Here is a 14,269-nt window from a genome sequence, read left to right as displayed (position 1 = left end):
CTGATGTCAGACAACCGTGCACACTGAATCCAACAGAAGGTTCATGTTGCCCTACTTACCAATACCGGTGATCTCCTTTTTGATTAGCTGAAGTTCCATATGTTGGATTTTGATTCTCACCAACAGGAAATAGATCTTACCGACAATTACATCCTTCAAGTGATATCTATTAACAAAGCAAAAGCAAGCCCAATATTATGATCCCAGATAGAGTAGAGTCATAGAGTAATACAGCATGGAAACAGGCCTTTCAGCCCAAACTGGCTCATGCTGACCATGATGCTCACTCAGCTAGTTGCAATTGCCTGCATTTGGACCATATCCTTCTAAGCCACTCTCATCCATCTACCGATCCAAATGATTTTTAAATGTTACTATTACCTGCCTCAACCACTTCCTCCTGCACCCCATTCCAGTTAAGCACCACTCTGTGCGAAGCCTCTCAGGTCCTTCTTAAATCTATTTCCTCTCACCTTAAACCTATGCCCTTTAGTTTTCAATTCCCCATCTCTGGGAAAAAGACTATATGCATTCATCTTATCTATGCCCCTCATATGATTTTATACACCTCAATAAGGTCACCCCTCCTTCTCCTAAGCTCCAAAGAATAAAGTCCTATCCTGGCCAACTCTCCCTATAACTCAAGCCTACTAGTCCTGGCAACATCCCCGTAAATCCTTGCACACTTTCCAGTTTAATTATGTCTTTCCTATAACCGGTGGCCAAAACCGTACACAATACTCCATGTGCTGCCTCACCACCGACTTATACAACTGTAACATAACATCTCAACTCCTATACTCAATGCCTCGACCGATGAAGGTCAGCATGCTAAATGCCTTCTTCACCGTCCTGTCCACCTGTCAATGACGACAGTTCGGAACAAGTCAAATTCCAGGGTGAAACTTGGCTTGGTAGACCGTAAGTTTCATACTTGCAATTTGGGTACCATAGTGCTCAGTCACTGAACATATTCACAAGAGGCTGGCAATATACATTTAAAGAAGATCATAACCTATTGCACAAAGCCTGGTTTGGCCACATCTGGAGTACTGTGTCCAGTTCTGCCTCATTACAGGAAAGATGTGGAAGCGTTGGAAAAAATGCAGAGGAGATTTACCAGGATGTTGCCTGGAATGGAGGGAAGATCTTACAAGGAAAGGTTGAGAGCTAGGGCTTTTCTCTTTAGAACGACGAAGGACGAGAGGTGACTTGATAGAGATGTACAAAATGATCATAGGTATAGATAGAGTGGACAGCCAGAGACTTTTTCCTGGGGTGGAGGTAGCTATTACGAGGGGGCACAGTTTTAAAGTGAGTGGAGGTAGCTTAGGTTTTGGAGTAGATTTGTAGCTCGGGTTGTGGGTGTGGAGGTTGGTTGGCTTGACGAGCTGGTTTGTTGCTCCGCAGACGTTTCGTTACCATGCTGGGTAACATCATCAGTGCAGCCTCCGATGAAGCGTCAGTGTGTTTTCCTGCCTGGTTTCTGCAGTCGGACTGCCTCACTTCCGGTTTTCTTTCGTAGTGGAGTGTATATGGGGATGAGTTCTATGTGTTTATTAATGGCTTTCTTTGTGGAGTGCTAAGCTTCTAGGAATTCCCGTGCCTGTCTCTGCTTAGCTTGTCCCAGTCGAAGTGGTGGTTCTCCTTATCCATGTGGATTGAGATGAGAGAGTATTGGTTGTCTTTTTGTAGCCAGTTGGTGTTTGTGTACCTTTGTTGTTAGTTTCCTTCCTATTTGTCCGACGTAGGTGTTTCTCACAGTCTCTGCAGGGGATCTTGTAGATGACATTGATCCTGTCCATGGCAGGGAGTGGGTCTTTAGTCCAGGTGAGCAGTTGTCGTAGGGTTGATGTGGGCTTGTGTGCCACTCTGATGCCCAGCGGTCATAGGAGTCTAGTGGTTAGTTCCGATGTGTTCCTGATGTAGGGTAGTCTGATGAGTGTGTCAGGGAGTGTAGTATCTTCCTGATGTTGTTCGTGTAGGCATCTTCTGACCCAGTTTTTTGGATATCCATTATCCTTGAAAACCTGGAAGAAGAGGTATTCTTCTTCGTCTTGGCATAGCTCTTATTGCTGCAGTGTGTTGTGTTTAAATAGTGTTCGCACGAGCTTCGTTTGTGTGTGTTGGGATGGTTACTGTTGAAGTTCAGTACCTGGTCCGTGTGTGTGGCTTTTCTGTGTACTTTCTTTTAGAGTTCCCCATTTGTCTTGCACTCTACCATGATGTCCAGGAATGGGAGCGGTTTGTTCTTCTCCTCTCCGGTGAATTTTATTCTGGTGAGGGTGTTGTTTATAAGTTTGCGTGTCGCCTCTAGTTTGGTCCGTTTAATGATGACAAAGGTGTCATCCACGTAGCGTATCGTCCACATAGCGTATCCATACTTTTGGTTGGATTAGCGGAAGGGCTGTCCTTTCTGAAGTGGAGGTAGATATAGGGGAGATGTCAGAGGTAGGTTCTTTACTCAGAGTGGTAGGGGCGTGGAATGCATTGGAGAGGGTAGTGGAGTCGGCCTCATTAGGGGCATTTAAGGGGCTATTAGACAGGCATATGGATGATAGTATAAGGTAGGGGTGGAGGTTAGATAGACCTTAGGTTTAGGGTAAAAGTTCGGCACAACATCGTGGGCTGAAGGGCCTGTACTGTGCACGTTCTATGTTCTAAACGGTCAAAAAACAGTCAAATATATTTCATAGCCAGACAGCATGAACAATAATCCCAAATAAACTGTATTTGCTTCTGTCTTCATTATTAAATTCGTTTAAAAATGAACAATGTTGCCAGACACAATTTGGTTGAGGCTAAGCACATGATCATTCTTCCAGAAGCTTCTGAGCCCAGTGCATTGGATAGACATTCTGTCTAAAACTGACATAAGGGGGCTGGGAGCAAGCTGTCCACTTCTACCCAACTCTGGACAAAGGAAAATATCAGGAGTAATTTGAAAAGCGAATGCAATCCAAAAGCAGGGTCTGACCCACTTTAGTAAAGGAGAGGGGTAGAAAGGAAAAGAAGTAAATCAAGGAATGCCTCACTGTCTCAGGATAGGTGCGGGCATCCGAACCCTATTCAACATTCCCTCTAAGCTCTGCACGCAGTGGCTCCAAGGGTTCACGCATACGAATGATGCGCCAATGTCGTTCACAGCATTGACTTCAGTTTCCAGAAATCGCTGCCATGCATGAACCTTGAAGGTCTTTGGAAGTAAGAGCAATTAGTGCCCCATTCCCCCTTTGTCCATGACAATATATTCATGGCAACGTCAGAATATATTATCCTGAAAATCCAGAAGAAAGATTCAACTATTTCCCAGCAATATGCTTCACTGACACTCAACCCCAGTGAAACATTACTCCTTCCCTCTCTTTAATTTCTCACTCAATTGACTAGGTTGCAAACATTTCTTTTTAGCAACTTTTAACACATTCGCCAGATGTGAATCACAGGCACATCTGCCCCACAGGCACCAGCTAATTCACTGACATTTTCCTCATTGAACTGAGAGCTGCTTTTTCAAGCCCTGTTGGCTTGGACTGCTAAAATACCTTACAGTTTTTAAAATCTTTCCAGTTCTAATGACCTGAAGGCTGCTAAAATCAAACTGTCTTTTGCTGGTATAGATCTATTCACATTGAACTAAGCCTGCCTGTGGCCCCTATCCATTTTGACTGTCTCTGGCTTATTAAAGCTCAACGTAGGAAACACTTCCAAACACTTCTCAGCTTCATGGCATCTCTGCCGGAGTTTGTCAGGGTACATGTTTTTGAATCAACCTGTTCAGAGATGTTATTACACACCTTTGGAGCAGGTGGTACCTGAAAATGGATCCCCTAAGCCCAATGGTAGAGATACTACCACTGTGCCGTCAGCCTTCATCAGGGGAATTTCCTAGGCCCAACCACCTGAAGCTGCTTCATCAATGACCTGATCCTATGATGCAAGGAAGTGGTGTATGTGTACATGCACACTGATGATTGCACAATATGCAGCGTCATTTGCAACTCCTCAGATTCTGAAGCATAGGAACATAGAACTTGAGGAGCAGGCCATTCAGCTCTGAGCTCTGTCATGCGATCTGGTTGTGGTCTCAATTCCACTTTTCTGTCTGATCCCCACCCCCACCCTACACTCCATCACCCTTGACTATCAAAATCTGCCTTGAATAAATCCAATGATTTTGAGTCTCCACTGCTTTCTGGTAAAAAGAATTCCACAAAGAAAATAACAGCTCTTAGAAAAAAATTCTAATTTCAGACTTAAAATTCTTAAACTGTATTTCCTAGCTCATACAATAGAAGCCCTACTGTGCGAGGCAGGCTATTCGGCCCTATGAGTTCATACCAACCCACTGAAGAGCATCCCACCCAGACCCACACCCCTACCCTATCCCTGTAACCCTACATTTCCCACCTAACCTGCTCATCTCTGAATTATGGGAGGAAACCAGAGCATCAGAAGGAAACCCACCCAAGGGGAGAGAATGTGCAAACTCCACACTGACAGTCACCCAAGGCTGGAACTGAACTCAGGTCCCTGGCACAGTGCTAACTACTAAGCCACTGTGCAACTCCAAGTTCTAGTCTCACCCAGAAGAGCAAACACATTCCCTGTATTCGCCCTGTCAAATCCCCTCAGGATCTTATGCATTTCAATAAGATTACGTATTATCTAAACTCCAAAAGGGTAAAAGCACAATCCGTTCAACTTTTCTTCATCAGATTATCTTTTCAAAGAATAAATAAATTTACTGAACCTTCCCTAAACTGTTAATAATGCAGTGTTATCTTTTTCAAATAGACTATTTTTTTGTACAAATTTGCTCTCGTGGTCTCATCAAGGTCCAGTGCAGCTGAATCCCCCAACTATCTACATCATGGGACACAAACAAAATCCTGCAGATGCTGGAAATCTGAAAATAAAAGTGCTGGAGAAACTCAGGAGGTCAGGCATCATCTGTGGAGAGAGAAACAGATTTAACATCTTAATTCTGATGCACAAAATCATATCATATCAGACTCAAAACGTTAACTCAGTTTCCCCCTCCACAGATGCTGCCATACTTGGTAAGTTTCTTCAGCACTTTGATTTTATTTGAATACCAGGGGGTACCATTGACTAGAAACTGACATGGACTAGCCAGAAAAATAGTGCGACTTAAGACCATACCAGAGGCTAGGAAGTGAGTAACTCACTTCCTGTCTCCCCAAAGCATGTTCACTAACTACAAGGCACAAGTCAAGAATGTGACAAAATACTCCCCAGCTGAGTGCAGTTCAAATAACACTCAAGACGCTTGACACTGTCCAGGACAAAGCAGCCCAACTGTGGGGTATCCCAGATACTACATTCAATGCTTACTCCTTCACCAACAACATATGGTGGCAGCAGTATGTACAATCTTAAAGATGTATTTCAGCAACTCATCAAGGTTCCTTCCAAACCCATGAGCTTTTCTACCTAAATGGATGACAGCAACAGATCCATCAAAACATACTATCCACCAGTTTTTCTCACAGTCATTCCACCATCCTGATTTGGGCAGACTTGCACTTACACTCTCACTACTGCTGGGTGCTTCAGTAATGAAGTACTGTTGAAGTATAGGGGGAGGTGATGGCCTAGTGGTATTATCACTGGACTGTTAATGCAAAGACCCAGGGAATGTTCTGGGGACCTGGGTCCGAATTCAATAAAAATCTGGAATTAAGAGTCAAATGATGACCATGAATCGATTGCCGATTGTTGGAAAAACCCATCTGGGTCACTAATGTCCTTTAGGGAAGGAAACTGCCACCCTTACCTGGTCTGGCCTACCTGTGACTCCAGACCCACAGCAATGTGGTTGACTCTTAACTGCCCTCTGGGCAATTAGGGGTGGGCAATAAATGCTGCCTAGCCAGCGATGCCTTCATCCCGTGAATGAATAAAGAAAAAGAAACTCACTGTCATAATGTAGAGAATAAACCAATTTTTCTACATCAAGCTCCACAAACAAATCAACCAGATAATCTGTTTTAGTGATGTTGATTGAGGGATAAATATTGGCCAGCACACTGCACTTTCAATGGTGCTCAGTGCTGCAGTGGAGTTTCAACCTACATTTATCTCCCCAGACGGTGTACATTTTTGGAATCCTTGTGTAAGGGAAGATATACCGGCATGCAAGGCTGACCAGGGAAGGGACTTTCTTATCAGGAGAGGCTGACTAGGTTGAGCCAGTACTCATTAGAGTTTAGAAGAATGAGGAACGATCTTACTGAAGTGTACAAAATTTTTATGGGCTTTCACATTGTTTCCCCATTGCGGGGCAGTCCAAGACTACAGGGCATTATCACAGAATAAGCAGTCACCCATTTAATACAGTTGTAGTGAAATTTCTTCTCTCAGAGGGTAGTGAATTTGTGGAACTCTTTACTGGAGAGAGTTGCCAAAGCTGGATTGTTGAGTATATTCCAGCCCGAGATAGACAGATCTTTAATCAGTAAGGATATAGAGGGTTATGGGAAAAGGCAACAAAGTGGAGTTGAGTCAGGTCAGCCACAATCTCACAAAGATGGAGCAGACTTAATAGGTCAAACGGACTACTTCTACATCTTGCAGTCCTGGAGTGGGGCCTGAAACTACTACGTTGTGACTCAGAGGCGTGACCAAACCATGGCTAATTCACTTAGCATGGCAAGCGAGAAGTAAAGAATAAAATCAAAAGCATTATATCCCAGCGCTGTACTGACTCACTTTGACTTGTTATATTCAAACTCTATGTGTAAGCAGTCTTCAATGCCCACTTCCATTTTGATGGAGTTGTTGACATCTGGGTATGTGGCAAGCTGGTGCACAATCAGATCATATTCCTTTACCAGGTCACTTAAGCTCCGCACTATTGTCACTCTCAGAAAATATCTAGAGGGAAAGCAAAGCAATAAGTGAGATTGCAGGCTTACAAGAGAAGTAGAACCTCAGAAATAATCTAAATAAAGCTGAAAGCCCCAGAGTCTCATAACAATCAGGACGCAACTTTTCTGACACCATATCATCCATGGGTTATAAACTGAGAGGAAAAAAGCAGTGTTAATTCACTTCTGGGCTGGGAATCCCACACCACTTCACATTTACCATGCCCTGCTGGCTATATATTTTTATATATAAATAACATACACATATGAACTCAAACCCATATTTGTTCCATCTGCGGTGGATAACAAAGCCTTTGCAATCCACTGATGAGTTTTTAAAAAATGTTCCTGCAATTAAGAAAAACAGTAAATCAAATCAGGGAGGAGACACCGGGTTTTACAGCCAATAAAGGAAGCACTTTTGAAACGTAGCCAAGGCAAGTACCAATTTGCACACATCGATGTTGCACAAACAGCAATGAGCTAAGCGACTAATTTTAAGCCACTAATTTTCTTTAGTGTTGTTTGAGGTGATCTTGTAGAACAGTGGGTAGTGTCTGGAAGTTCTGGATTTGAGTCCTGTCTCAGGACATGAGTCAAGGAGAGGGTGTTCATAATGCAGGCAGACCAAATGAGTATCACATTACAAATCCTTTCTACACACACCAACGGCAGGCAGCAAAAGGAGGAGAGATTCCTGGCCAGCTGTCATGTGTTGGCAAGAATTCAGAGCTTCGTCCATCATTACCTCTCACTTCAGGCTACATGTATGAAAAAGCATGTTGCCACAGCAACAATTGCTTGGATACCGGTTGACTCAATCCGATTGAATGTCAATCGGCAGAGAATGAATTGGTGCCAACAGGCGATCTACCATGGTGATGGTCATTGTTTCATGTGTCAGATCTACCTTCCGCAGAGAATGAAGAAAGAATGGAAGATTTTTGATGAGAGATATTCACTATGACATCAGGAGAATTCCCTGGCTCTTACTATATTGCTTATGGGGCTTTTACCACTGTCTGAAGGGGCAGATGTGGTCTCAGGTTAAAGTTGAATCCAAACAAGCAGCATTTCCAACCATACAGCACTCCCTTAGTGTCAGGATAGATTATGGTGCTCAAGTGTTGCCTTTTCCCACAGCCCTCTATATCCTTGACAAATCTACTGGAATTTTAAAATAATGTAATTAGCAGATTTAAGAAGGAGGAACCCATGTAAGTGGTTTACTTGGAATTTCAGAAGGCTTTCGATAAGGTCCCACATAAAGGTGTAGCATGTAGCACGGAGTAGTGTGTTAATATGGATAGAGGACTGACAGGAAACTTTTTCCAAGTGGCAGGCTATGACTAGTGGTGTACTTGGATCCCAGCTATTCACAATATGTATGTTAATAATTTTGTTGAGGGAACGAAGTGAAATATCTCCCAGTTTGCAGATGACACAAAGCTTGCTGGGGTGATCCGAAAGGAAGATGCAGAGACGCTTCAGTGTGATTCAGGCAAGCCGAGTGGACAAATGCTTGGCAAATGAAGTATAAATGTAAGACTATCCACTTTGGCCGTAAAGACAGAAAAGCAGATTACTGAATAGCGATAAAGGAGGGGTACAACAAGATCTGGGTAGCCTTGTACTCCTGTCACTGAAAGTTTGAAAGCAGCTGTAGCAGGTGAAGGAGGAAAATGGGGTACACTGGCCTTCATAGAACAAAGAACAATGCAGCACAGGAACAAGCCCTTCAGCCCTCCGAGCCTGCACCGAACAATTTTGCCCCCCTTTATTAAACATTCACTTACAGGATCCATATTCCCCTATTCCCTTCCTATTTGTGTATTTGTCCAGGTGCATATTGAATGCTGCTATTTTGCCTGCTTACGCTACCTCCTCTGGCAGTGTGTTCCAGGCACTCACCACTGTGTGTAAAACCTGCCTCGTATATCTTTTAAACTTTACCCCCGCCCCCCTCTGCACTTTGACCCCTCCACGCTGGGAAAAAGCCTCATACTTCCACTTTATCTATGCCATTCACAAACTTATAAACTATCAGGTTGCCCCCTCAACCACCTGCATTCCAGCGTAAGCAAACCCAGCCTATCCAACCTTTCTTCATAGCTAAAATCTCCCGTATCAGGCAACATCCTGATAAACCTTTTCTGTACCCTCACCAAAGCATCCACATCCTTCTGATAGCATGGTGACCAGCACTGTACGCAATTTGGGGCAGCAGAGTGGCTAGCACTGCTGCCTCACAGTGCCAGGGACCCAGGTTCAATTCCACCCTCGGGTGACTGTCTGTGTGGAGTTTGCATTTCTCCCTGGGTCTGCGTGGGGGTTTCCTCCCACAGTCCAAAGATGTGCAGGCTAGGTGGATTGGTCATGCTAAATTGCCTGTAGTGTTCAGGGATTTGTATATTAGGTGGGTTATGGGGGGATGGGTTTGGGTGGGTGCTCCGAGGGTTGGTGTGGAATTGTTGGGCTGAAGGGCCTGTTTTCACACGGTAGGGATTCTATGATTATATGATCTATTCTATTCCAAGTGTGGCCTAACTAAAGTTCTATAAAGCTGCAGCATAACTTGTCTATCCTTATACTCAATGCCACATCCAATGAAGGCAAGCATGTCACAGGCCTTTTCTTATTACCTTATCTACCTGCACTGCCACCTTCAATGCTCTGTGGGCCTGCACACCCAGATCTCTCTATATTAATCGTTCTGCCAATCACTAATTTCCACCTGGACTTGACCTTCCAAAATCCATTAACTCATTTTTCCAGAATTGTAGAATCCCTATAGTGTGGAAGCAGGCCATTCAGCCCATTGAGATCATACTGACCCTCTGATAAACAGCCCACCTAAACTCATCCCCCTATCCTATCCCCGTAATCCTGTATTTCACATGGCTAACCGACATAGCCAACACATCCCTGGACACTACGGGGCAAGTTAGCACGGCCAATCCATCAATCCTGCACACTTGACTATGGGAGGAAACCACAGCATCCAGAGGATACCCATACTGACACAGGGAGAACGTGCAAACTCCACATTGACAGTCACCCAAGGATGGAAGCGAGCCCAGTTTCCTGGCCCTGAGGTAGCAGCGGAAACCACTGAACCACAATACTATTTTTCTGCCCATGCCTCCAACTGATCTGTATCCTCCGACAATCCTCCTCACTATCCGCAATTCCCACCAATCTTTGTATTGTCTGCAAACTTACTAATTAGACCAGCTACGTTTTCCTCCAAATTATTTATGTAGACCACAAACAGCAGAGGTCCCAGCACTAATCCCCATGGAACACCGCTTGCCACAACCCTCTATTCACAAAGCATCCTTCAACCACTACCCTCTGTCTCCTATGACTAAGCCAATTCTGTATCCATCTTGTCAGCTCACTCCTGATACCATGTGACTTCACCTTTTGTACAAGTCTGCCATGAGGGACCTTGTTAAAGGCTTTACTGAAGTCCATGAAGACAACATTAACTGCTTTTACCTCATTGATGATCTCCTCGATAAAACTCAAGTTAGTGAAGCACACCCTCCCCTGCACAAAACCATGCTGTCTATCACTAATAAGCCCATTTGCTTCTGGTCTCACAATGAGAGGATAGGAGTACTGGAGCATGGATGTCTTACTGCAATTCTAAAGGGCCTTGGTGAGACCACACCTGGAATACTGCACACATTTTTGTTCTCCTTATGAGGAAGGACGTTCTAGTTATGGAGTGCAGTATAGGTTTACCAGATCCGTTCGGACTATATTGACTGGAGTTTAGAAAAATGAGGGAGAATCTCAAAAATCAGTAAAATTTTTAACAGGACTAGACTAGTTAAACATAGGAAGGATATTCCTGATGATGTAGTATCTAGAACCTGGCTCACAATCTAAGAACACAGAAGTCCATTTAGGACTGAGATGAGAAGTTTCTTTACCCAGAGTTATGAGCCTGTGGCCACATAAAGTGACTGAGGTCAAAACATTGAATGTTTTCAAGGAGGAGTTAGATATAGTTCTTATGGCTAAAGGGATCAAAGGGTAAAGAGAGAAATCTGAAACGGATATTGAGTTGGATGACCAACCATGATCATTTCTCCAGGTGCTTATAGAAGGCACAGAGTGACTGGTTCACATCTTAAAAGGTCTCTGACAATTGATTAAAAGCAACAGCTTGCAACAATTGGTGAGGGAAATTAAACTGATTTTCTTCAGGCTTTGGGTGTTTCTTTCCTGCTGAAAGACATCTTCTCTCTTTCCAGAGGATAGAAGAGTTCTGACCCACAAGCTGTTCGGCTACCTGGGATCCAAGGAGTTGGATATAGCACTTAGGGCTAAGGGGATCAAAGAATATGGGGAGAAAGCAGGAACAGGCTGATTTGGATGATCAGCCATGATCATATTGAATTGCGCAGCAGACCGAAAGGGTCAGATGGCCAATTACTCCTGTTTATATATTTTATATTTCCAAATTAAGAACAAAAATGGGGCTGTACTACAGACCCCTGAACAAACAAAGTCAGGAAGACATCGAAAGACCAATATGTAGGCAAACTTCCAAAGTATAAAAATAATAGGATCATATGGTATTTCAACTTATCTATTATTGACTGGGATTATAAAAAAGTGTAACAGTCCTAGAGGGGAAGAATGTGCCCAGGTCAGCCTTTTAAGCCAGCACATAGAAAATCCTTACATCCTAATACATAGATAAAACATATGTATTCACTGTAGAGAAGGATAGTGTTGATAGAGAAATGAGGGATGGCACTGAGATATACTTGAACAAATTAGCATTGAGACAGAGGAGGCATTAATAGTTTTACTACATCCTAAAGCAATGCTAGACCTAATTGTAGGGAAGGATGCCAGGCAACTGTTAGATTCATCAGTAGGGGAGCATTTTGAAGATAGTGACTAATACTCAATAGGATTGAGGTAATTATGTATAAGACCTGTACACTGCAGTATGGGCCCTTTGGCCCACAATGAATAGAACAAAGATTGCCCAGGAAGAAAGGTTCTGGAGAGCGTGTGCACACGTGTGTATATGCGTACACCTGTGGTTTTGTGTGGATTTTAATACAGCAAGACACAACCTCCCCAAAGTGAACTGGAAGTAACTAATTGAAGGAAGGTCCACAGAGTAATGGGAGTCATCCAAAAGGGAAAATGAAAAAGAGTGCAGGGTCAACATGTTCCCAATAAAGTGAAAGGTAGAACCAACAAGTCCAGAGAACCTTAGAATATCAAGGAAATGTAAAAGGTTGAATAATGGGGAGAAAAGGAAACGTATGGTGGATACTGAAGGCTCAAAATGCAAATATCCTAGAGTAGTAAAGGAAGTGTGAGGGTTGCTTAAAAAAACTCAGTGAATGAAGAAGGGGCATGAAACATTACTGGAAGGTATCACCAAGGAAAATCCAAAATCAATACAGTGTGGAGCTGGAGGAACACAACAGATCAGGCAGCAGAGGAGCAGGACAGTTGATGTTTTGGGTTTACACCCTTCATCTGCAGTTCTTGCTATCTCCTAGTCAAGGAAAATCCAAGCGTTTTTAAAGTATATTAGGGCAGAATAACAACCAGAGGGAGAGTACAGTCCATTAGGGACCAAAGCAGCAATCTGTAGGCGGAGCCGGAATACATAGCTGATGTTTTAAAGGAGGACTTTACATCTGTATTCACTGTTGAGGAGGATGGTGCAGGTAAAGAAATCAGGCCAGTGTGGTGACATATTTGAACAAATTAGCTTGGAGATGGAGAAGGTATTAGCTGTTTTAGCCGACTTGAAAGCAGATAAATCCCTAGTCCATGATGAAACTTATCCTAGGCTGCTGTGGGAGGCAAGGGAGGAGATTGTAGGGGCTCTGACATTAATTTTCAAATCCTCTCTGGCCACAGGAGAGATGCCAGAGGACTGGAAAACAGCTGAGTGGTACCATTATTAAGTAGTGGTTAGGAATAAATGAGGAAACCTCAGGCCAGTGAGTCTAACATCACATGGCAGGGAAATTATTAGAAAAATTTCTGAGGGACAGAATTAAACTCCACTTGGAGAAGCAAGGATTAATCCAGGGCAGTCGGTGTGGCTTTGTAAGGGGTGAGATTGTGTTGAACAAATTTGACTGAATTTTGACAGGTGACCGAGGTGTGTAGATAAGGATAGTGCAGTTGATATAGTCTAAATAGAGCCAGTAACAAGGTTTTTAACAAGGTTTCACAGGGCAGACTGATTAAAAGGCTCAGAGCCTATGGGATCGAGGGCAATTGGCAAAATGGACCCAAAACAGACTTAGCAGCAGGAAGCAGAGTGTAAAAGTCGAAAAGCGGTTCTAAAGAAGGGTCACTGGACACGAAATGTTAACTCTGCTTTCTCTCCACAATGCTGCCAAATAGAGTCATAGAGTCAGACAATCAGAGTCATACAGCATGGAAACATGCCGACCAGATTTCCTAAACTGAACTAGTCCCATTTGCCTGCGTTTGGCCCATATCCCTCTAAACCCTTCCTATTGATGTGCCTTCCAAATGTATTTTAAACATTGTAATTGTACTCACCTCATCCACTTCCTCTGGCAGTTTGTTCCATACGCACACCACCCTCTATGTGAAAAAGTTGCCCCTCAGATCCCTTTTAAATCTTACCCCTCTCACCTTAAACCTACGCTCTCTAGTTTTGGACTCCTCTACCCTGGGGAAAAGACCTCGGCTTTTTACCTTATCTATGCCTCTCATGATTTTATAAAGCCTCTTAAGGTCACCTCTCAGCCTCCTACACTCCAGAGATTTAAAAAAACGTCCCAGCCTCTCGTTATAATTTAAATTCTCTAGTCTCGGTAACATCCTCGTAAATCTTTTCTGCACTCATTCCAGATTAATAACATCCTTCCTATAGCAGGGCAACTAGAGTTTACAGTACTCCAAATGCAGCCTTACCAATGTCTTGTGCAGCCAAATCCTGTACTCAATGCTCTAACCAATGAAGGCAAGCATGCCAAACTCCTCCTTCAGCATGCTGTGTACCCGTGATGTCACTTTCAAGGAACTTTGTACCTGTACCCATAGGTCTCTCTGTTCAACAACACTCCCCAGGGCTGTGATTAACTGTATAGGCCCTGCGCTAGTTTGTCTTATCAAAAATGCAACACTTCACATTTATCTAAATTAAACTCCATCTGCCAGTCCTTGGCCCATTGGCCCAGCTGATCAATATCCTGTTGTACGCTTAGATAACATTCTTCACTGTCCTCTGTACCACCAATTTTGGTGTCATCATAAACTTACTAACCTATATTCTCATCCAAATTGTTTTATATGAATGACAAACAGTGGACCCAGCATCAATCCTTGTGGCACACTGCTGGCCATAG

At 43.5% G+C, this 14,269-nt stretch overlaps 1 protein-coding gene across 1 annotated transcript in view; it reads right to left on the bottom strand.

Moving 5' to 3' along the window:
• Positions 1 to 14,269, bottom strand: part of vps26a (VPS26, retromer complex component A) — a 62,905-nt gene that overhangs the window by 9,036 nt on the left and 39,600 nt on the right. The window contains exons 5-6 of the mRNA XM_020509950.2: positions 6,736 to 6,900; positions 60 to 166 (exon numbers count right to left, since the gene is read on the bottom strand). Coding sequence (XP_020365539.1) covers positions 60 to 166; positions 6,736 to 6,900 — 272 coding nt within the window. The remainder of the gene's footprint in view (positions 1 to 59; positions 167 to 6,735; positions 6,901 to 14,269) is intronic.

Source organism: Rhincodon typus, chromosome 20 (assembly GCF_021869965.1).
Source record: "Rhincodon typus isolate 14 chromosome 20, sRhiTyp1.1, whole genome shotgun sequence".
Lineage (NCBI taxonomy): Eukaryota > Metazoa > Chordata > Chondrichthyes > Orectolobiformes > Rhincodontidae > Rhincodon > Rhincodon typus.
This window is presented reverse-complemented; position numbering and strand designations above follow the sequence as displayed.